Raw genomic sequence first — 21,887 nt, 5'->3', positions numbered from 1 at the left:
CTCCCCCCGCCTCTGGGGCAGCACTAAGGATGTCTGATTGCGAGATGGTTACTGGACTGGAGAGGGTGTAGACCAGGCTGACGGACACCCTCCTCGCCCCGTGCACAAATTTCATGCACCGGGACTCTAGTCTATAATAATAAAAGCATAATATGCTAATTAGACTGGATGACCTTCTGGAAGAAGCCGGGGCTGTGAGGGAAGCACGGGTCTCTGGTGCCAGAGGGAAGCTGGTGCCAGCAGCTGGGGGAAGGAAGAACTACTCTTGCACGAATTACGTGCATCGTACCTCTAGTAGTTCTATAACAATTTTTTTCTTGTTTGAGTACCCAAATGTTATTTTTTTCACTTTACATAATACATAATTTGAATATATTTCATAAAAATTTCAACACAATTGTAACATTCTCAACAAATTCTACATATTCCTTGTTTTTAAAAACCACCTATTCTAGAATGCTTTGTTTTGAACCAAGTCTTGCTCTTTGAAGTATGCAGCACTGAATGAATTTTAAGACAGAACTGCTGAGTTTCAAACTGTAACATACATTTGCTTTTACAAACAACACATAAATCAAGGAAATGAGTCCTTAACAACCAAGAGAACACTCAGAGTTATCTTTTATTTATGTTGGCTAGACCTACTTGTTTTCCTAAACATAAACCAAGAGGACAATTTACTACTTACTGTTAATTCATTGATACAAAGAGCAGAAACCGGAGCTCGGTGGCCTCGAAGCTGGGTTAGGAATGACAGTTTGTTCAGATCCCAGATGATGCAGGTTCGGTCACGGGACCCGCTGACGATTATGTGATAGGCAAATGAAGCTGTGGCACAGGTGACGGTGTCGGTGTGGCCAAGCAAGGCCTAAAAGGGGAACAGAAATCTCAGGCTGATCACAGGGACTATGCAGCTGAGGGGGACAGCAGACCCTGGATGCACCAGGAAATGACAGCACGTGTGCTGGGATGAGCGCCAGGCGCAGCGTCTAGAAGGCCTTCATTCTGCTCCTGACAACTGTTCTTGCCTTAAGCCACTGGGGGTTGGGGGGCAGGGAGCAACCTGGAGGGCTCTGGAGGCTGCAGTCTCTGTTTTTATATTAATTCTTTCCTGGACTTAGGCCAGTATCTTGGAAGGAAGAGAGAATGGTACTACAACCCAGCTTGGTTTCTTTCTACCATTTCTATGTGGAGATGTACTGATTATGACCCCCAAAATACAGAAATTTCAGTCTGAATCTATTCTTTCATGCCATCAATTCCTGTTAAGTTCATTGTAGGGAACTGCAATTGGATGGATTTTTTAAAAAATATACAAACCATGAGAACTGCATGGTTGTGGTACATGGTCCCAGAAGATAAAGGGAAAATGTGGCTCTTATGTGCTTGTTGAGCTGTCACTAAACAGGAGACACAGACATCTGTGCCCCAGAGGGACTCCTTCTGCAAACTAGATACAGAGCAGAAACTTTTCTCTTTTGCTGGAATAGGAAGAGAAGCAGGACCCATGGAAATGGCAATGCAGGCAACTAAGTATTTTGAAGAAAATACAGTTAGGAGTTCCTAACAGTAATCTGAATTTACTATTTAATGAAACGGCTTAAGATTTTGGTCATCTTTATTATATGCTTATTAAACCCCAGGAGGCTGTTTTAAATAAGAAGCACTTTCTACTGAGGGTTACTGGCCTAATAGCTCCAAAGCCCACTTTCTAAATGGAAAAAATTGTAAGCAGGCATCTGGATCAGCGAACTACACTGTCAGCCTGTATCTGTCTGCTCATGTCAAGACTGCATCCCTTACATGGCTTACCTTCAGACTCAGCAGCCAAGGAAGTTCTGGCCATATAGATGGTTATTGGAATATAAGTACAAGGGGTTCAATTCTTTCCATACATATTTTGTTTGAGTTCGGCTTTAAAATAAGTTTTGGGGTCATGGAGAACTTTACATCCTAGCTTTACCCCTGAGAGTGACTTGGCTATGTGTCTAAGCCATGGTTTTTCAGGTGTAATGAGAGCTAAAAACTATCTTGTAGAACTGTGAGAACTGATGTTTTACATTTTTTAAACATTTAGCAAACTTTCCTAAACATAGTAGGTGCTCAATAAATGGAAGATACTGTTACTCTAATTTTCAAATTTGTATCATAAAAATACTTAGATGTATACTACACTAAAAAACAACAACTGTGTGATAACTCACAAATCAAATGCTAAAAGATGATTGCTTAATCATAAAAGGATTCTTGCTTTAAGAATGTAAGAAATTTAGGATAGTCAGTACTTAAGAAGTTATAAAAAATACTTGTTAATATCATCATCACTGGATCTATTGAATATGTTCAGGAGTTTGTTATATTTGTAGGGATACGATAAATGAGGAAAGAGAAAGACAAAGGAATCAAAGATTTAATGGTCCAACTGAATGAAAATCGCCCAGAAAGGGAAGTAATACTGAATAAGTAGCACTAATATAATCTGGTTTGTAAAATTTCAATTTACATATAACTTTTGAGAAATATTTATGTTACTTGAGTTTATTTTAAAATATACTACCTAAAGACAGCATGCCTCAGTTATTTTAAAAAAGACCTTCATAGATAATTTTTAGAAATAGTATTTCTGATTTCATTTCCTTTACTTTTTAGACCCATTTCTAGCAAAAGAACATATATTTTTTTGGTTCTGTCCATTATTGTTGGAAGCGCCTTAAAATTAAGGAAGTTTTAGTTTCTTTAGATCAAGCATGTCAAATTCAAAGGCTAACTAACACAGGCCAAATAAAGAAGGTTTAAGTTTACGTGGGCCGCAAAAAAACAAAAGCTTCAATTTTCATAGAAATGTAGGTTTATTTTGATAGAGACATGCTGAATACAAAAGGCTGAAATAAAGAGTAATTGTTAAAATAGAACATTTTAATAAAAATTAATTTTTTCTTGAACATTAACTTACCAGACACTGAATAACTGCACAAACTAATAAGCGTAACACAAATAAACCTATTTTTCTTATTCTCCGAAAGTGAAATATTTCCTGTTGCACACACCAAACAAGTCAGTTCAAGACTAATGATGTGGCAATAGGCTGCTAAAATATTCGCTGCTAGTATTAGTGGAGAGAAATGGTGCGCTTGTGCGTAAGGTGCATAAAGGAAATGAATGCAACACGATTACAGTAATCAGTCATTAGCAAACGTTGTAGTTCATTATTAATAATTATGTATAACAGGATATTGTAAAAATTACGTTATGAAATTTTTATTAAAACGTTTCTTACATACCATTATATTGACTGGGCCGCAAAAATATTCATCATGGGCCGCATACGGCCTGCGGGCCAGAGTTTGACATGCTTGCTAGAGCATGGGCAGCTGAGATGGGGTGTCTTTCACCTATACTGTTACCTGTTTGAGAGTGAGGGTCTTGGCCTTTTCTTTTGAGGTGCCCATGTCCCACACACACACAACTGTGCTTGTTCCACCTGTGATGACCAGCCTGGGGTTGGGGCAGATGGCACAGAGAATCTGGCCCCACTCAGACAAACATTCATAGACAGTCACTGCCTGTAAAATAAAGCAGATGTGAGACACAGGCCATCAAGTACCATGAGTGCTGGAAACACAACAAGCCTACCGTGTGAAGGACAAAGGCCTCTAGGCAGGTCCTCACAGGCAAATGACAGGACATTCTGGGCTGGTTTCAATTTAGCATCTTTTCCGCTGAAGCTCTACTCTGAGCTACCCTCTACAGCCTCCTAACTATAGTTGCTGCTAGAAACCTTAATGGGGGCCTCCAGTTTCTTCAGTCCGGGAAGATGACATCAGACTCAGTGATGTTCTGTAAGATGCAGGGGGATAACCTGGTGAAGGATGTGTTTGCCGTAGCCACTTACAATGTAAAAGGAAGCATGAACGCCACTGATACGAATGTGAACTAAATGCGCTACCGTGTGACATCCAGACGTGTGGAAGGGTTAGCTAGCTACCTTCATTAGGCAGGCTCAGGGAGTCCTAGCGATCAGGAGGGTGTATGGGAGAGGAATACATAATGAAGACTTGAATACATAATGGAGGTGCTTATCTTACTTGTACAATGGATAGAGAAATGCCACAGAAATATCTGTGTCCTGTGCAACTAAAACAGCCATAAACCAAGGACAGACAGGAGTATCTCTGGCTTGAGAAATTAAAGTGACCATAATTTAGGCCAATCGTAGCCCTGACCTGAGTAGCTGGGAGGACTATAAGATAAGGCTTTCTTTATGGGAGAAAACCATAAGATAAATCAAAAGTGACTCCAACCAACAAGATAAGGGGGAGAGAACATGGCAGACACCACATGGGCTTTGAGCTTTGGAAACTAATCCTATGTAGTAGAATGACCAATAAGAAAGGTCAGGTTCAGACAAAGAACTGCAGCATATGTAAACTGGAGACAAAGGAACATGAAGGGGGATATTTTTGGTTTTTCTGAGAGAGAGAGAGAGAGAGAGAGAGAGAGAGAGAGAGAGAGAGAGAGAAAGAGAGAAAGAGGGAGAGAGAAGAGAGGAGAGGCTTCCCCCATTAGGGAGGGGGGCCCTCCCCATGGGGTCCCCTTCTGTCCATCCAGGAGGGACAGAGTCTTAGGCTTAGAATCTAGAATTAGGGTTTTAGAGGTAGTGTCTGCTTGCAGTAAAGGTTCTGTACTTTTCACCTATCACCTTCTGTCCGTGGCTTCATTCTTCGAAACCATCGGACAAGACCCGGGGGAAAGTGATCACCCGGCTCAATAAAACAACCCAAATCGCCGGCACAGACTGTATCCCTCTTGCATGTAGGAGGGGACAGTCAGAGAGCGCACAGGGCACTAAAGGATCCCTACACACTGCCTCTCCCCAGGGATACTTACAGGACTTATAGCGGCCGCTGACTCTTGGGGGATGGGGTGACAGGTCTCTGTCAGCCATTTAAGAGAACTGAGATGAGAGGGCCAGGCAGTGACTCACCAAGGGAGGCTCTCTGGCTGTAAGAAATGCTGACTGCCTGGCTGGTTGGCTAGGACCTCTTGGAGGAGTTCTAAGAGTGGGAGGGAAACTGCTAGTCCCCAGAACACAACTTGCCCCAAGAGGCTTGTTCTGTAGAAGCATGACTAGTCCACTCACTCCTTTTCCTGCTCTCCCTCCCTCTGGGCCTTGGAGGGCCAGTTGACAAGCCCTTGGCCTGGGCTTTCTCCACCCCCATTAAGCAGGATACCCAGCCATAAGAGCAAGATGAAATGAATGAGGAAGAAAGGATGCAAACCTTGTCTGACTCGTAGGTTCCCAGCCTGCAGCTGAGGTCTGCGTAGCCCCAGGCGAAAGTTTTGTTCCAGGTAGGTGGGATAAGCACCTTGTTCTGTTCTACTGCAAGAATGCCTTTGTCTGTGCACACTATTTGTCCCACAGGCTCCTTGAGTTCTACACAAAATGAATCAACACATTACAACAAGGGCAGGGAAAATGAACTTCATTATTCCATAGGGGATGGTAAAGTAATCCCAAATATTCACACAAGCATCCTGACAACAGGGCCTGAGAGGTGGAGCATGGTCTGTCAGTCCCTGGAGCCCTGCCCTCCAGGCTTCCCCTCCAGCCTTGCTGTCTGAGTACCTGGTGTGCTCCCAGCAGTCAGGCCTGCCTTCTTGATTGCTAGGGCTGTGCAGAGGGATCTGGGATGCTCCCAGCATGCCACACATAGACTGAACCAATTTAGACCTTCGGCACCTCTCAAGTTATAGCCACCCTATATTCCCTGAAGAAAGGCCATGGTGCTCCCCGAGAGGCCCAGGTTCCCTGCTCTGCCCTGAATGCTGCTGACCACACCAGTGCTCCAGAACCCTTGCTGAGCAGAGGCTGGAGCTGGTGCAGGGCGAAGTCTGTGTAATGAGGCAGATGGCCTAGAGCTGGTGGCCAATCCAATTAACCAGACTTTGAAGCACCAATATTTAGATTTCTTTAGATGATAACTTCAAGACTTTGCAAAAACATTTTTTTTTAATTCTAAGGAGAAAATAATCCACTTGCAAAAGTACTTTTAGCTATCTCATAAATACTTTTAATAGGCATATTAAAAATGCAGTCTTGTTACCATTATTTCTAAATTGGCAGAATATGTATAAATGAAGGTGGCAAAAGTTTTTCTACATATATAATATAAAGGGTGAGTTACAGAGTTGGTACTTTAGAATTTTCAATATTTTAGCAGGAGGAAGAAACCATTTTGGTTCTTTTGGATGGAAAATCCAACAGGCCAAAACAAACAGAGAAGGAGAAAATCTAATGAGTATTTGGTGATTTAACACAAAAATACAGCACTCATTACAAATTACACTATTGTCATAAAGCAAAGTTGTTATTGCTCAACTAGGATTCTTAAATAATCCCACAGAATCATGAATCAAAGGTTTATTCCCATCATCTTACCTTTGACAGGTGTCAGAGAAGGCCGCAAGTTGTCTAGATGATGGAAAAAGATCTTGTCACCTGTACAGCCTGGAGGGACAGAGATTCCTGCATTGTCTCCATTGAGCCGGCACCTCACTCGCTTTGGTGGATGAGGTTTCTTAAATAGCTGGTATGAGATAATATGATACATTTTACAATGAAAGCTAACATTTATTAAGCCCTATTACATGCCAGGTATTATGTTATTTCACTTACGCATCATAACAACCAGCAGGTACTGCATTATCAAATTCTGAGGAAAGAAATTATAAGAGGCTCAGAGACTGCCAGAGCTCTCGCACCTTTGGAAGGAGGGACAGGGCTACGACACCATAGTTTGTGTCACCATCGTGGTACAATGATTTCCTAACTTTTCAAAAGTCAATTAATTTACTCAAACTATAGTCAACTGACAATTATTTTCCAATGGTGTCTAAAGATTAACTAGTTCTTTATAGATCGACACCGCTCTGCCACTGAGGGCAAGCAGACATTCTGTTTATGGGGCTATTTCTGGCTTCAGGTGGTTTTTCTGTGTGCAACATCATTTTGGTCTCTTAGGTGTTGCTAATTTGCTGAAAATGTAAACATTGCTGCCTTCTTTTTACTTTGCCATGTTGTAAAGGAAGAAAGAAAAAAAATCTTTGGCATCTCTGTTCAATATTTCTACAGGATTAAAAAGTGTTAATGTACATTTGAAATGACTTTTTCAAATACTGTTCATCTTCAAAGTAAGCGGTGAGCTGTTTCCGTCAGAAAACTGCTATCTAAGGAAGATACTAGGGAAAGCTTAGAGGAAGTGAGGTTTAAGATGAAAGTAACACCACATTATGAATTTGACATTCTGGATTTCTCAAGAAAAATGCTATGCACAGAGAAAGATATACATTCTAGGCTCCCAAATACTTAACATACTGTCCCCATTTTACCTACATATAGGGGTACAGTTATCAGAATTCTGTTATTTTCTATAGAAGTTAATAATGACCCAAGCCTCTGAAGTTGTATAAAAAGACGCACACACTTGGAGGCATGTTTATGAATGAACATTTACTAAGAACTTTTATATGAGGATCTCAGGACAGAGCCAGGCAAGGGTATAGAAAGAGGCACAAATACGGTGACCAGGAAGTTTAGATTTTTTTAGGACTGCTACACTTGATAGTACTCTATATTAGTCACTGGAATATCCTAGAAATACGTTATTACCCAGACTCTATCTTCTAGATTGCTTAACTCTTACACTTAAAAACAAAACAAACATCCTACATGTATGTATCTTGATTATTTTTTAAAAAATATGTTTTTATTAATTTTAGAGGGAGAGAAAGAAAAACATCGGTGGGCTACCTCTGCATGCCCTCTATTGGGGATTGAGCCTGAAAGCCGGGCATGTGCCCTGACTGCAGACCCCTGAGTTCACAGGACGATGCTCAATCAACTGAGCCACATCGGCTAGGGCTATCTTGATTAATTTTGTTCAGAATATTTTTTCCCAGAGGGTATGAGACATGGTTTCTGAGCTTAAAACCCTCTGCAGAAAGGAAAGGCTTAGCTAGGAGTCTTCAGCTGTGATTAGTGTTTATCAACAAGCATTTCACTTTACAGTAAACTTGGTTCCTTCACTGGGGGATCAGATTGCACCAGGAACAGTGTAGTCACAGGCTGTCCTGCTGTCTGTTCCTCTCAGCTTTTCCATGTACAAAGACAAGCCATTGTTCTGTGTTCCCAGCTGTCAGCTCTGGGAACCACTAGGTTGGTTAACCTACAAAAAGGGAGTCCAGGAGATAGCTGAAGCAGGAACAGAGAAGGATAGTTGAGGTCAAAGTGTGGGCACTTGGGGAAAGTGGATGGTCTGACCGGCCCAGTAAGCCTTCTGCACAGTGCTGGTTACTCCTGGTGCACCGGCCCTCCAGGTGTGTCCTGGACAATGGGGACGAAAGAAGGGAGGGAGTCTCTTGAGCTCTGCTCGTTACTAAAGGTGATTAGAGCAGTTGGTGCAGGATGGTCCCAGGCACTCCCATGGCAGGTAGTCTCACATCACTTATCAGACCTCTTTAATTCAAACTACTTGTTCCTGAACTACCTACTGCAAGAGCTCCCTAGGTGGCCCTCTGCTCCTAATTTGGCTCCCTACAATGCATATGCATGTGTGTGCATGTGTGTGCACGACTGTGGCCAGAATGATCCTTAAGATCTAGATATGACCATGCTATTTCTCTGCTTAGACTCAGCACTGGCTCATCACTGGCCTCAGGATGGAACCCCATCTCTGTGTATACTGTGCCCCAGATCCCACCTGCTTTCCTGACCAGGCTCTCCTCACCTATTGCCAGGTCTTGTGCAGGTACAGGAAAGAACACCCTGCACTAGCCTGCAAGGAAAACTCTCTGTGAACAACCAAATTTCTATTTATTTGTACGTAAAAGGGAGAAAGCAATACTCTTGGAACCTATTGGGTGATATTTATGGTCCTTTATTGAAAACTTAGTCTAACTTTAATTATTATTTCGTATGATATTGATCATGTAAAGAAATGCTACAGCACTTAAAAACGGAACCCGAGAACACTGATGGTAAGAACATCCATACCTGTTTAGGGATCTGACCAAAGTTGTTAATGAACCCTATTGTGGCCGTCTCCTTCAGTGGGTCGTTTATGTTGTAGATATCCACTTGGCCCTCATAAAACAGATGGTGGAAGACGTTTACAGCTTCTACTGCAGCAGGGCCTTGCTGTTTGTAGCCAAAGATTAAGTCAATCCATTCATGCAGATGGGCACTCACATAATCACATTCCAAAGCCTGTAATTCACAGCAAAGGTTCAGTCACTGGCTGACATTTATTAATTGCTCAGAAAGGAAAAAAAATTGGCCAGTGAGCAACAGGAATTAAAATAACTAAAAATCATAAACACAATATTAGTAACTTGACCAAATGGGTGATACATTGCTCAAGGTTCTCTCTTCATACTGTGGCCAATGACCCAGTGAGATCCAAGCTCAACTGCCAAGTTCAACTGCCAAGTGTACCCCCATTACCTCTCGGTGGACTCTGATGAATTCTCGTGGGTCCCCTTTTGCCCAGGGTGGGAGGATAACATCTCCAAGCTTGGTGCCATTTTGTTTACAGCCTGTGCAGTTGGATACATTAAAAAAATATATATAGATATGAAAAATGTGATAAATTGTAACTTCATGTTAACATAACAGAGAAACAGTGGGTGTAGATTCATTATCAGAACTATGAAATCTTACCACCAGGACCCTCAGATATCATCTGCTCTGCTATTTTCCTAAGACTGATCCTTAGTTTACTTTCTCAGAGAGATTTATTAAGTGTTAGCAAAACAGAGGGATGCTCACGGTCAAGTGACTTCAGGAAATGCTGAGCTATGCAAAGTTGGGCGTTTCTTTCTGCAAGACTTCTCAGACACAAGGCATTTCTCTAGGAGGGATATTACAACATGTCTGAAACTTAACTGACCACAGGAGTCCTTAATGAAACATTTTATGGGGCTACTGTTTGAGTTTGGAAAAACCCCTCAAATTTAATCCCCATAGGATGGATGGCTCATTTGGAAGACCATTAACATTTCTCTAAACCAGCGGTTGCCAAGTGGTGGTCCACGGACCACTGGTCAGTGAGGTCTGAAAGACTGGTGACTGCTGCTCTAAACTCTGCCTTTTTTAGGCTTTTCCAGAATGCTTCACGTTTGGTGAGTCATCAGTAGTTAAATAGGACTGAAATTCTTGTCTTAATGTTCTGACAAAATTTTGCCATTCACATGGAGAAGGCTATTGAAAGAATTCCCAACTCCTCAGTAACTTTCATTTTGCTTTCTTTGCTTAAGAAGAAATGAGTTGCAGGCTCCTCCCTGGCCTGGGCCCTGGTCAGGGTGCGTGCAGGAGGCAACCAATTGATGTGTTTCTCTCACATCAGTGTTTTTCTCCGTCTTTCCCTTTATCTTCCACTCTCTTTTTAAAAATCAGTGGAAAAATCTATTCGGGTGAGGATTTTTTTTAAAAAAAGAAGGAATGAAAGTGCCATTGTCTCCTTGGGATATTTGGAATACATGGGGTTTCTCATATTTCTGATGCATTAATTCTTCAGAGAGCTCCACAGAGCTGATATATATTTTGCTGTAAAGATTCTCATTAAAGAAATCTATACTAATAAAAGCCTAGGTGACCATCACGTCCTCACATCATCACAAGATGGCCACCACAAGATGGCTGGCAGGGGAGGGCAGTTGTGGGCAATCAGGCCAGCAGGGGAGGGCAGTTGGGGGCGACCAGACCGGCAGGGGAGGGGGGTTGGGGGCGATCAGGCCAATAAGGGAGCAGTTAGGCGTCAATCAGGCTGGCAGGGGAACAGTTAGAGAGTGATCAGCTGGCAGGCAGGAGCAATTAGGGGCAATCAGTCAGTCAGTCAGGCAGGCAGGCAAGCGGTTAGGAGCCAGCAGTCCTGGATTGTGAGAGGGTGCAGGCTGGGCTGAGGGACACCCCTCCCCCGCCTGCCCCAGTGCATGACCAGGCCTCTAGTAAAATATAAAACTCAACTCTTTGCTGTTAGTGTATCATTTTAACAGAAAATAAAAATTTGGGAAGACTACAGGTTACCTGACAGAAACAGAAACATCATGTTGTGATAATGCACACCAAGTGACATGTATTCCATGTGTTCTTGTTATTCTAATGTATTGTTAAAATAATGTATTCTGTTAATTTAAGTTATAGCCAGATAATCACTAAGGTATTAAAGAAACCATTTGCTATGAAATCTATCCACAACAAAACAAATTAAATGGGACTGGCATCTAAGGAAACAGGTTCTTTCACTTTTTAAAAATAACACCAAAAAGTTAACTTGAGCTTATAGTTCTAGGTACAAATCAGATGATCATTATAAAAAATGACTCTATAAATAAAAATGTTCCTCACTAGCTTAACAGCAGTTGGTTAGATAAATAGCTACATTAGGAATTTTCATAGAAAAGTGCAACTGTTCAAGTTTTAGAACACAAAGACAGTTCCAAGTAGTGGCCAATAAAAATATTTTCCTTAGAAGCAATCTTGTTTTCATCATTGTTATTTGATGGGCTTATTTACAATGTGATATTAAGTGAAAGATACACAAATCAGTTTATTGTTTAAAGGAATATTTTGACTTGGTTAGAAAAATTACCATAAAACTTAAGAAAAAACAAAACAATCAACTTATTACAACCACTCCCCCCTTTCATTCCTGTACCTTAAAATGCCCTCCAGGCCTAATTTTTTGATGAGGTGGCAATTCCCAGGCTATTTCAAGTATAATCTGCTTTTCAAATTTTTGCTCAGAATCCCTAAATGATTATGTGATATAATTGTTATTTAATCATCACTATCTGCAGTTTTAAAACTTAAAGGGAACAGGTCTATAGAAAATGCTTGGTTTACCTAATCCTGCCTCTGAAGCGCCCCTCCAAGTACTGCCAGGGTGTGAGGACAAGAAGACCAGGAGTGAATGTCACTCATTCCAGAAGTAGGGAAAAACTCTAGTGATTTTTCTTTTAAACCATTTACCATCTTTTCTGGGCAAAGGGGTAAACATATTCTATTGCTTTCTTTTTATGGGAGTGAAATTCACATAGCATAAAATTAACTATTTTAAGGTGAACAGCTCAGTGGCATTTAGTACATTTACAATGTTGTGCAATCATAACCTCCCTAGTCCCAAAACATTTTCATCGCTCCAAAAAGAAACTTTGTACCCATAAAGCAGTTGTTCCCATTTCTCCCACCCCGTCCCTGGAAACCACCTACTCAGAATATTCCACATATATGGAATCACACATTATGTGACCTTCTGTGTCTGGCTTCTCTCATTTAGCCTAACGTTCTGAGGTTCATCCATGTTGCAGCATTTATTGATACTTCATACCCTATAACTGAATAATATTCTATTATATGTATACTAGAGGCCCAGTGCACAAAAAAATTTGTGTACTTGTCGGGGGGCGGGAGGGAGAGGAGAGGTCCCTCAGCCTGGTATGTGCTCTCTCGCAGTCTGGGACACATCGGGGGATTTCTACCTGCTGGCTTAGGCCCGCTCACTGGGGGATTAGGCCTAAGCTGGCAGTCAGACATCCCTCTGGCAGCCCGAGAGCCCTCGGGGGATGTCCATTGCCAGTGGGGAGCAGGCCAAAGCTGTAGTTGAACAAATTTGAGCTTTGTTGCTTTTGAGTGGAGCTCAGAGCTGGCGGCAGGCTGCCTTCCTTCACCACTGGAGCAAGCAAGATTACTGCTCACTCCAGTTCCGTGGCTGCTGTCTGCCATCTTGGTTGGGTTAATTTACATATAGTTGCTCTGATTGGCTGGTGGGAGTGGCTTGGGCATAGCAAAGGTACGGTCAATTAGCATCTTTGTCTTTTATTAGTGTAGTCTAGAGGCCCGGTGCATGGGTTTGTGCACCGGTGGGGGGGTCCCTTGGCCAAGCCTGTAGGGATTGGGCCAAAACCGGCTCTCCGACTTTCCCCGAGGGGTCCCGGATTGCGAGAGGTGACCCACCCTGGAATCAGGCTCCCCCCTCTCTGGTTCCAGGTGCATCACCTGAGAAACGCAGCTGCCAAATCACTGCAGCTCAGCAGCTCCTGTGTTGAGCATCTGCCCACCGGTGATCACTGCGCCTCATAGCTACTGGTCGGACAGTTGAACGGTCACTTAGACTTTTAAATATACAGATAGATTCCACAATTTGTTTATTCACTGATAGATACATGGGCTGTTTCTACCATTTGGATATTATAGGCAGTGCCTCTTTGAACATGAGGGTACATGCACTTGATGCCCTGTTCCAGTTCTCTGGGACATATACCTAGAAGTGGAATTGCTGGGTCATATGGTAATTCTATGTTTAAATTTTTGAGAAACTTCCACACTGCTTCCCACGGAGGCTGAACTATTTTACATTCCCATAAGCATCGGACAAGTTCTAATTTCTCCACAGTCCTTGATATTTTCTGTTAGTGCGCATTTTTGTTTTTTACATTACAAGCCATATTTAGATGTACAGTGGCACCTCACTGTGTGGTTTTGATTTGCATTTCCCTAATGACTACTGATAATGAACATCTTTCATGTGCTTATTGGGCATTTGACTAATTTCTATTCAGGTCCTTTGCCCATTTTAAAATTGAATCGTTCATCTTTTTGTTGTTGAACAGTAAGAGTTCTTCATATTTTGGACACTAGGCCCTTATAAGAGACATGTTTTCTTTTCACTGTCTGCATAATGTCCTTAAATGCAGAAAGTTTTAAATTTTGATCAATTTCAATTTTCTTTTGTTGTTGTTGTTGCTTGTGCTTTTGATATAGCAACTAAGTATCCATTGCCTAATACAACATCATTAAGATTTAACCCTATGCTTTTCTCTTACAGTTTTATGGCTATAGGTCTTACAAGCAAATAGTGCTTTATGTAGTCTGTGATTTCATGGAAGAAAGATGATTTCTTATGAAGGTGAGTGTGACAGAGTCACACGGTCCTTCTTTTATTATTCACGTGAAAGTGGAGCATTTGGTTGGGTTTGTAAGTAGTCTGGCTAAAACATTTTTGCAACACAGACTATTATAATGGATCCAGTGTTTCTGAAAGATCGATGGTATCTCTTTCTGTACCTTTCCATATTTGTGTCTTGGGAAGTGATGTCCCTAGGGAAGACAGTCCTTTTCTAAAGGAGAACTATAAGTAAACCTAATATAACACTAATGTGTAGCCATATGCAAATGCTGTGTACACATCAGTTGTTTTTCCTTATTTACTATCCATTCTATTCCTTCCAGTAACCATCACTCCCTCCAACTCCAAGTCCTAGAACTTGGTGTCTTTAGCTACTCATGGGTGAGCTCCAGGACCAATCAGAAGTAATGAGACTCAACTTCAGGACTTCTGCTGGGGCTACTCAGAGAGTCATATTATCTTTTCCATTGGACCTGGAGCTATAATTTCACAAAGTTAGGACTGCTGATGGACAAATTAAGTTAAAATTGTCTTTTAAAAAAAATCACTCAAATAATTAGATATGAATAGCTTCCTGAATTTTCTGTTAATGAAACATTTTGAGGTAGTATAGTAATGATTTATATGTTGAACTCTTAAATACAGGATAAAGTAGAAGGTATAAAAAAATATAAAACAGAAAAATATCTGGCAGAAATATCCTACAGTGGAAACAATGGAATTATTATATGTTTTAAAAGAAATAACCAGAAACATAGATCAGCAAACTGTGTTCCAAGAAACTATAACCGAGTCAAATCAATTTCCTGTAGCTCTTAGATAACACACGGGGAGCAGAGCATTGATGAAATTTCTCTCCTTTTTATAAATGTTGATTTGGTCCTGTTTTTCTAGAAATCAGTACCCTAGCAGGATAAGAAAAGGAATTTACTTACAGTTATTATGAAATTCTAATTTTAAAACATATTACATGTAATCTGAGAATGCCTCAAGCAATACATAAGATTTAAATAATACATGAAAATTTAGATACACCACTCTTGGCTACTATTGGGTTTCAATTGTAATAATTCTCAAACAAATTTTTACCTCATGTCTGTTTTCATTTACATAACAACATTCTGACCAGTAGATGTAATCTGTGTCAATTTATAAATGTTTCCCAGACTCTAGGTTTGAAACAGCCATTTTTCTTTTTCTACTTAATCGCAGACACCCAATTACAGTCAACAGTGGCAGCTGAATCACAGTGCCATCTCCTCAGTGTGTACTGCAGTCGTTAGAAAAGTGACTTATTTTTACCAATGTCTTCCTGGACGACATTTCTAAAACAGTGCCACCGCTCTACGTACCCAGATCAAAGTTGTTGGAATTGAACAGGAATTCTGGTAAGTAAAAAAATTCTGGGATCAGTTCTTTCACGTCTGCCATGTTGTGCTTTGATGCTGAGTACCAGGCCTCCCGCACACTGTGAAACATCCGGTCAGCCAGGTCAAAGTGGCCTCCCTGTGGGCAGAATGAGAAGGCACCTCCCTATTAGAGAAGCAGTCCCGTCTCACAGCTTCAGTCAAGCTCAAGGGCTTGAAAACCCTAAGTCGATGTTTGCTGACTTTTCCATTTCCCAACATTCTATGTCAAATACACTACATTTTAAATGATCACCCCCCAAAATTAATCTAATTCATTATTTCTGGGGTATTCTTTACAAAGGGTGCTCAATGTATTTGTTTTGTAACCAAAGGGAAATCCAAATGTAAAGAATTTAAAAAGCCATTTAAAAAAATACTAGTTTTTAGAAAGAGGCAAGACAATAAGGAATACAAAGTCTTCCACATTTTGATGATGCTCTCTTAAAGATTATAGTCATTCACAGTTGGAGATGTTCCAGGTATATATGTGCTTGACTAATTTCACAAACAACATTACATTGAAGTTCTCACACCAATGAGAATTAAGTGGAGAACTAGGAAGGTGATCAAAAATATAGATTGATAAGACAAATTCAAATAGAAGTGGGATTTCTTTTGTCCACCAACCTCTTCCTCAATCAGGCTCGTTATGCTGTGTTTTAAGCGAACACAGAGTAACCGTCTCTATGATGAAGTTCACTGTGGCCGTCACACAATTGGGCCTCTAGGACTTCTCCCCACACTTACTCTGCTCCAGACACATTGGCCTCCTTGCTGTTTCTGAGGCATCTCAGGCATTATACTTGACTTGGGGCCTTGCCTGGGCTGTGCCCTTTGCTTAGAACACACTTTCACCAGACACTGGAATGATTAACTCCGTTTCCTCCTTAAAGTTTTTGTTCAGATGTTACCTTTTAAAGAAGACCTACTCTGATCATTCCTTAAAATTGCATTGTGCCTGGCTAATGTGGGCCAGCGATTGAGCATCGGCACATACCCAGGTTACAGGCTCAATCCCCAGTGTGAGGCATGCAGGAGGCAGCCGGTCAATGATTCTCTCTCATCGCTGATGTTTCTATCTCTCTCTCCCTCTCCCTTCCTCTCTGAAATCAATAAAAACATATTTTTAAAAAAACTGCATTGTAACCTCCCCTGCCTCCCATTCCTGTACTTCCCATTTCCCTTTCCCTGATCTATATTTTTCTGACAGCATTTATCACATTCTAAAACACTTGACAATATAGTTATTCATTCTGTTTGACTGGCTCGGCTCCCTCAACCAAAATAGTATATAAGCTCTACACGGCAAGGCTTTTGCCTTTATTCATTAAAGTACTCCAAGCACCAGAATGCTGTCTGAATAAATGAAAGAGAATGTGGAGAAAAGCACCTATAATTAAGAAAACAGCAAATGAGCTAGACTAATTACTTTTCTTTTCTTTTTTTAAAATGTTTGTTGAATTCAACCAATTAAGGCTGAATTCCATATGCCTGGCCAGAAAGCATATGCTACTTGCTTATTTGACTAAAGGACCTTGGCACTTGTTTATTGCAAACAAATTCTGGCTTATTCATCAATTTTGGTACAGCAAAACTTCACTTTAATTATGTTTTGATTATGGGTCCTCTTGTAAGGCAAGATAACAGTATATTTTCAAAGAGCAACAATTTTAAATAGAAAGAAGGCTTGTGCAGAATGGGACAATTCTGAATTTAGGGTTTTACCTGCAGCCGTAAGAATATCTGTGTGAAAGGCTCCATCCTCACTAGGTATGAAGCCACAATCATGGCAGATGAATAGTGGGTCCCATAGTGGTAGGCTGGAGTTTCTCCTGCTCAAAAAATTACAGCAACATTGAAAACAAAAGAGTAAACATAAAAAATAATATTAGTATTAATAGGCTTAAAAATGCGATGACACTAAATACAGCTCGTGACACTAAATACAAACTGTGACACTAAATACAGCTAGTGCTGGCGTTTGCAGCATGAAAACTTTGTGGTGACACTGTTCCCCTTGCTTACATATTGAGCAGTAATGAAAAGTAAGTATAATCTGATGCCTTTCCCCTCAAAACTAGCATATCTAGCAATTCCTGTTTTGAGGCTAATTGTAATAGATAACTCTGAAGAGCAAAACATCTCCACTAAAGCAGGATATTTGACTTGCAGATACTTTTCATTAGGTTCTGGCTCTGCATCACCATATTTCCCTAAATTGTCTATGAGTATTATGCAATTTTTACTACTCTTATTGGCGGGGGGGAAAGAAAAGAGTCCAGCCCTGGCTGGTTTGCTCAGTGGTTAGAGTGTCAGCCCATGCACTGAAGGGTTGTGAGTTCAATTCCCGGTCAAGGGCACATACCTGGGTTGCAGGTTTGATCCCTGGCCATGGTTGGGGCCGTGTGGGAGGTGACCAACCAATGTGTCTCTCTCATATCAATGCTTCTCTCCCTCCCTCCCACTCTTTATAAAAATCAATGGGAAAAAAAGAGTCCACTTAGGGAATAGGGAATACTGTTAGGCTTAGTTCCGGCGCGCCTTTCTTTTGCTTATTGTTGGGGCACACATGATAAACATTAAACATAATAATAAATAATAAGTAAGTAAATTGAGGTGTTTCATAAGGTAGTCAATTTTTTAATTTTCTTTTTAATGCAAAAGGGTTCTAAAAATTGAGTCAATAAATGAAAGAGTAATTCCTAGCCTACATATGAGTCAAAGTAAAGGCACATTATGATGGGAAATTTCTGCCCTGTGCCAAACAGACATACTTTACTTAGTTTCCTGCCAGTACCTGATAGGCTACTTAAAAAAAATCCCTTCTAAACATGGCCACCAGTTGGCATGCAAAACCAGATTTTCTACTCTGATAGCTGTATAGATATGTGCATATACAAGATAATGATATATAAGCAATTTGGGAAGATGTAAGGAGGTCAGACCACTAAATTAAAGGCTTAATTTTGAAATTAGGTAAAAGTTTATGACAAGAAAAGTTACTTACCATTAGGGTCTTCCCAGTCTTTATATCGCTTCTTATATTGAGCTAATCGTTCATCTGTCTGCGCTCCCATCGGCTTTGCCAGGTTTCTAAATGTCTTGGGGTTAGTAAGATCGACCTCCTAAAATACAAAATAAACCAAGTTCCACATTACCATATACCCTCTATTCCCACCATTCTCATAATGGTGGCTACAGCTGACAATGGGACTTGTAAATGTGCTAGTATCTTTTGGGTCCCACAGCAGAACTGGACTCCAAAACAATGCCATGTACCTGCTTGTAATTCACACTTTACAGAGAGGCACATGGCAGTTTGTTAAGTGGTTTGGTTTGAAGACAACTGCTTTGGAAATTAAGTGTTGACAGAGGAGGGCACTCAGGACCCATGTCTGGAGATGAGGAGGAGGAGGGAAATTCCTCTCCAGTCTTGGCAAGGACACAGCAGGAGACAGTGGACACAAAAGCCCCAATTCATCTTTATCCTCTGTTACCCACATACTACAGTTCTTCATGTTGTGGTGACCCCCAATGTCATTGTTACAAATTGAACATGATTAAAGCATAGAGATTAATCACAAAAACAATATGTAATGATATATGTGTTTTCCGATGGTCTTAGGCGACACCTGTGAAAGGGTCGTTCAACCCCCAAAGGGGTTGCAACCCACAGGTTGAGAACTGCTGGCCTAGAGGAACAGATCCCCTCTCTGTTCTCTTCTCCATCTCCCTTGTTTCACGCTGACCTTACTTTTGAGCATTTCCTTCATAGAGGTGATTGGAAAATGACATAAAGTAGAACACTCAGGAATTCATTCACCTCTAAAAGGCATCAGACCAGGCCAAGTGCTGTGACTGAGATGGAATCTTTCTGTCTGCCAGATTATTTTAAAGCTCATCTCTAGTTGATCTCACTCATATATTTGAAAGTAAACCTGAATTTACATCCTGAGGGTTTTAAAAGTAGAAATTTGAAATATGTACCTGTGGGATATTTAATTTGTATTTAAAAGATAGGGCATCTATTAAAAGATAGGGCATCATAACCAACCAATTTTGCCAAACTTGTACTTTAAAAGTCTTGGGCAGGAGAAATTGATCCACATTTATAAATACAAGTCAAATTAGTACATTTGTCCCTTCAAAATCTATATGCAAAATACCTCATTAATATTTTTTTGGTTAATTCAACAAACATTAAAGTGTATGCTAAGTACCAGGCATTATTCTAGAGGTTGGGAATTGAGAGACACGTAAAATAGTCTTTGTGCTCAAGGACTTCACAATCAAGTAGGGTCAAACACAAATCATGATTATAACAAGACACAGCTTCAGGACAGTGACACCCGCATGTGTCCGCAGGGTGGAATGGAGCTAGCCAGGTGAATGTGTAATGGGAGAGAAGGTGTGCAAGAGACTGGGAGAACTCCACACTAGGAGTATAGCGTGTGCAGAGCAACTGAAAGACATCAAGGAGATGGACAGGTAGCCCAAATAGCAATCCTGGGACCACACAAAGGACAGATTCCTAGGAGTTACTTTGTAAAGGGCACAGTACTGAGGCTTTTAAATTCTCTCCAAATCGTGATGATGATTCACTGAATCCTTTTAAACAGAGGGATGACTCAAGTAGATTTCTGTTTCTGACAATGGCCACAGTGCAGAGAGCAGAGAGACATCCACCAGTGATACAAATTAATTAGCACTTAAGGAAACCAAATAGAGGTTATGAATAAATACCCAAGAAGTTGGTCAATTATCCACATTCTGTACAAGTCCAATCTAAAGCTCTTCTCATCTTCTTGGAATAAGTGCTTGCTGAGAACTTTAAACTATAAAACATCTAAGCCATTGCAGTATCTCTTAATTACTTTTGAAAATGTGTTCCACTTACACAACATGACTTGAGATTTACCTCTGAGTCGTAATCTGCAAGGATCCAAGGAAACACAGGATATTGCATGAGGTCATTGTATGATCTGCCGGCCAAAGTGTTCAAGTGCATCAAATACTGGAAGTTGCTGATTTCACCTCTCTTGGGAAAGAGAGATAAAGGTTCATTTTAGAGCAATCAATTACATCCACTATGTTCACTTTCTAAAATGTCATATGCAAAATGAGGTAAAGAATAATTTATTTCTTATAGATTTCAGAACATCAAAATGTTTTCTAAAAAGAAAAAAAATAAGACATTTTTTCTATGGTACTTTTTTTAAGGGTTATTAAAGTGCCTTTTTAACTGTATGAATTGCACCATCCAACTATAAATTACAAAGGAAGCTTCCGTTTTCATTAAGCTTACCTCCCATCTCTGGGTGACAGACTTCTCTCCAACCAAAGTACTAAGCAACCCAGACCTGAAATCAATAAATAATTACACTGTAGACAAAATAATTTTAAATGATTAATTTAGAGTTGACAATTTTAAGTCACCTGGTCCAAGAATTTTTCAGACTACGGAGGACCTATTAGAGGGTCATAAATCAGTTTCATCTTCTTAAAAATAAAATAACATGGAATTGAACGGAAGAACACAGAACATTGGGAGGCATCACATATAGTAATGAAAGTATTTTCAGTGAATTTTATCTTAGCTTTTCTACCTCAGTTTGTGTGTTGTGGGATACAATGTAGAATATATTTTTTACTATGGGTAATGGCAAAGAGTTTTAAAAACAATTATCTAGTACAACCTTCTGACTTTTCCAATAATCACTATGTAAAAGGATATACAGACATTATGTTGGAATAACAAATAATACACAATAGTTTGTACACAGTAGGTACACAGCATATTTTCTAAAAAGATGTTGAAAGTGATTGATAATATAAATTATTTTGACAGGAAAGTCACTGCTGTTCAGGTTATTTAAAATTATGGACATTTTTTGATAGCAGCCTTTTCTAGAATGCTATAAAGTCCTTATTTAAAAAAATTTTTTTTAATTGATTTCAGAGGAAGGAAGAGGGAGAGAGAAGACAGAAACATCAATGATGAGAAAGAATCATTGATTGCCACCCACTGGGGATTGAGCCTGGGGGCAACCGGGCATGTGCTTTGACCAGGAATTGAACTGTGACCTCCTGGTTCATAGGTTGATGCTCAACCACTGAGCCACACAGGCTGGGCTAAAATCCTCCTTTAGGTTTACCACCTGTATAACACTGATAATTATATTTTGAAGATTGCAAAGTGGCTGTTAAACCAGAAAGCAAACACTTAACTATGCATTTTATTGACTGAAAGGAAATTAAAAGATTCAGCTCAATGGCACAGATACCACTTTCCATTTATACTTATAAATTCTTCTTCCCATTAGGAAAACTGAATGTATAGGATGCTCTCCCTGGAAAAAGAGCTATGATCACTCCTCAACCTTATAAGAAAGGGAACAATTGGAAAGAAGATTAAAGTTGGAAATGAATGTCTGCTTCTTGCCTTTGAGCTTTTAGAAGTTCTTCAAGAACTGCCAATTCAGCACAAAAAGTAGCAAGAACAATGAAAATAGCA

General features: G+C 40.3%; 1 protein-coding gene across 4 annotated transcripts in view; it reads right to left on the bottom strand.

Moving 5' to 3' along the window:
- WDFY3 (WD repeat and FYVE domain containing 3) overlaps nucleotides 1–21,887 on the bottom strand; it is a 182,869-nt gene that overhangs the window by 14,263 nt on the left and 146,719 nt on the right. For all 4 annotated transcript variants that reach the window (XM_006768666.2, XM_006768667.2, XM_006768668.2 and 1 more), the window contains 11 exons: nucleotides 20,679–20,733; nucleotides 20,292–20,411; nucleotides 18,381–18,498; nucleotides 17,099–17,205; nucleotides 15,317–15,470; nucleotides 9,503–9,594; nucleotides 9,053–9,265; nucleotides 6,440–6,587; nucleotides 5,280–5,434; nucleotides 3,405–3,563; nucleotides 689–868 (listed from right to left, as the gene is read on the bottom strand). In XM_006768666.2, the coding sequence (XP_006768729.1) occupies nucleotides 689–868; nucleotides 3,405–3,563; nucleotides 5,280–5,434; nucleotides 6,440–6,587; nucleotides 9,053–9,265; nucleotides 9,503–9,594; nucleotides 15,317–15,470; nucleotides 17,099–17,205; nucleotides 18,381–18,498; nucleotides 20,292–20,411; nucleotides 20,679–20,733 (1,501 nt within the window). The remainder of the gene's footprint in view (nucleotides 1–688; nucleotides 869–3,404; nucleotides 3,564–5,279; nucleotides 5,435–6,439; nucleotides 6,588–9,052; nucleotides 9,266–9,502; nucleotides 9,595–15,316; nucleotides 15,471–17,098; nucleotides 17,206–18,380; nucleotides 18,499–20,291; nucleotides 20,412–20,678; nucleotides 20,734–21,887) is intronic.

Source organism: Myotis davidii, unplaced genomic scaffold, assembly GCF_000327345.1.
Source record: "Myotis davidii unplaced genomic scaffold, ASM32734v1 scaffold420, whole genome shotgun sequence".
Classification (NCBI taxonomy): Eukaryota; Metazoa; Chordata; class Mammalia; order Chiroptera; family Vespertilionidae; genus Myotis; species Myotis davidii.
Note: the sequence above shows the minus strand (reverse complement) of the source record. Positions and strands in the feature narration are given on the sequence as shown.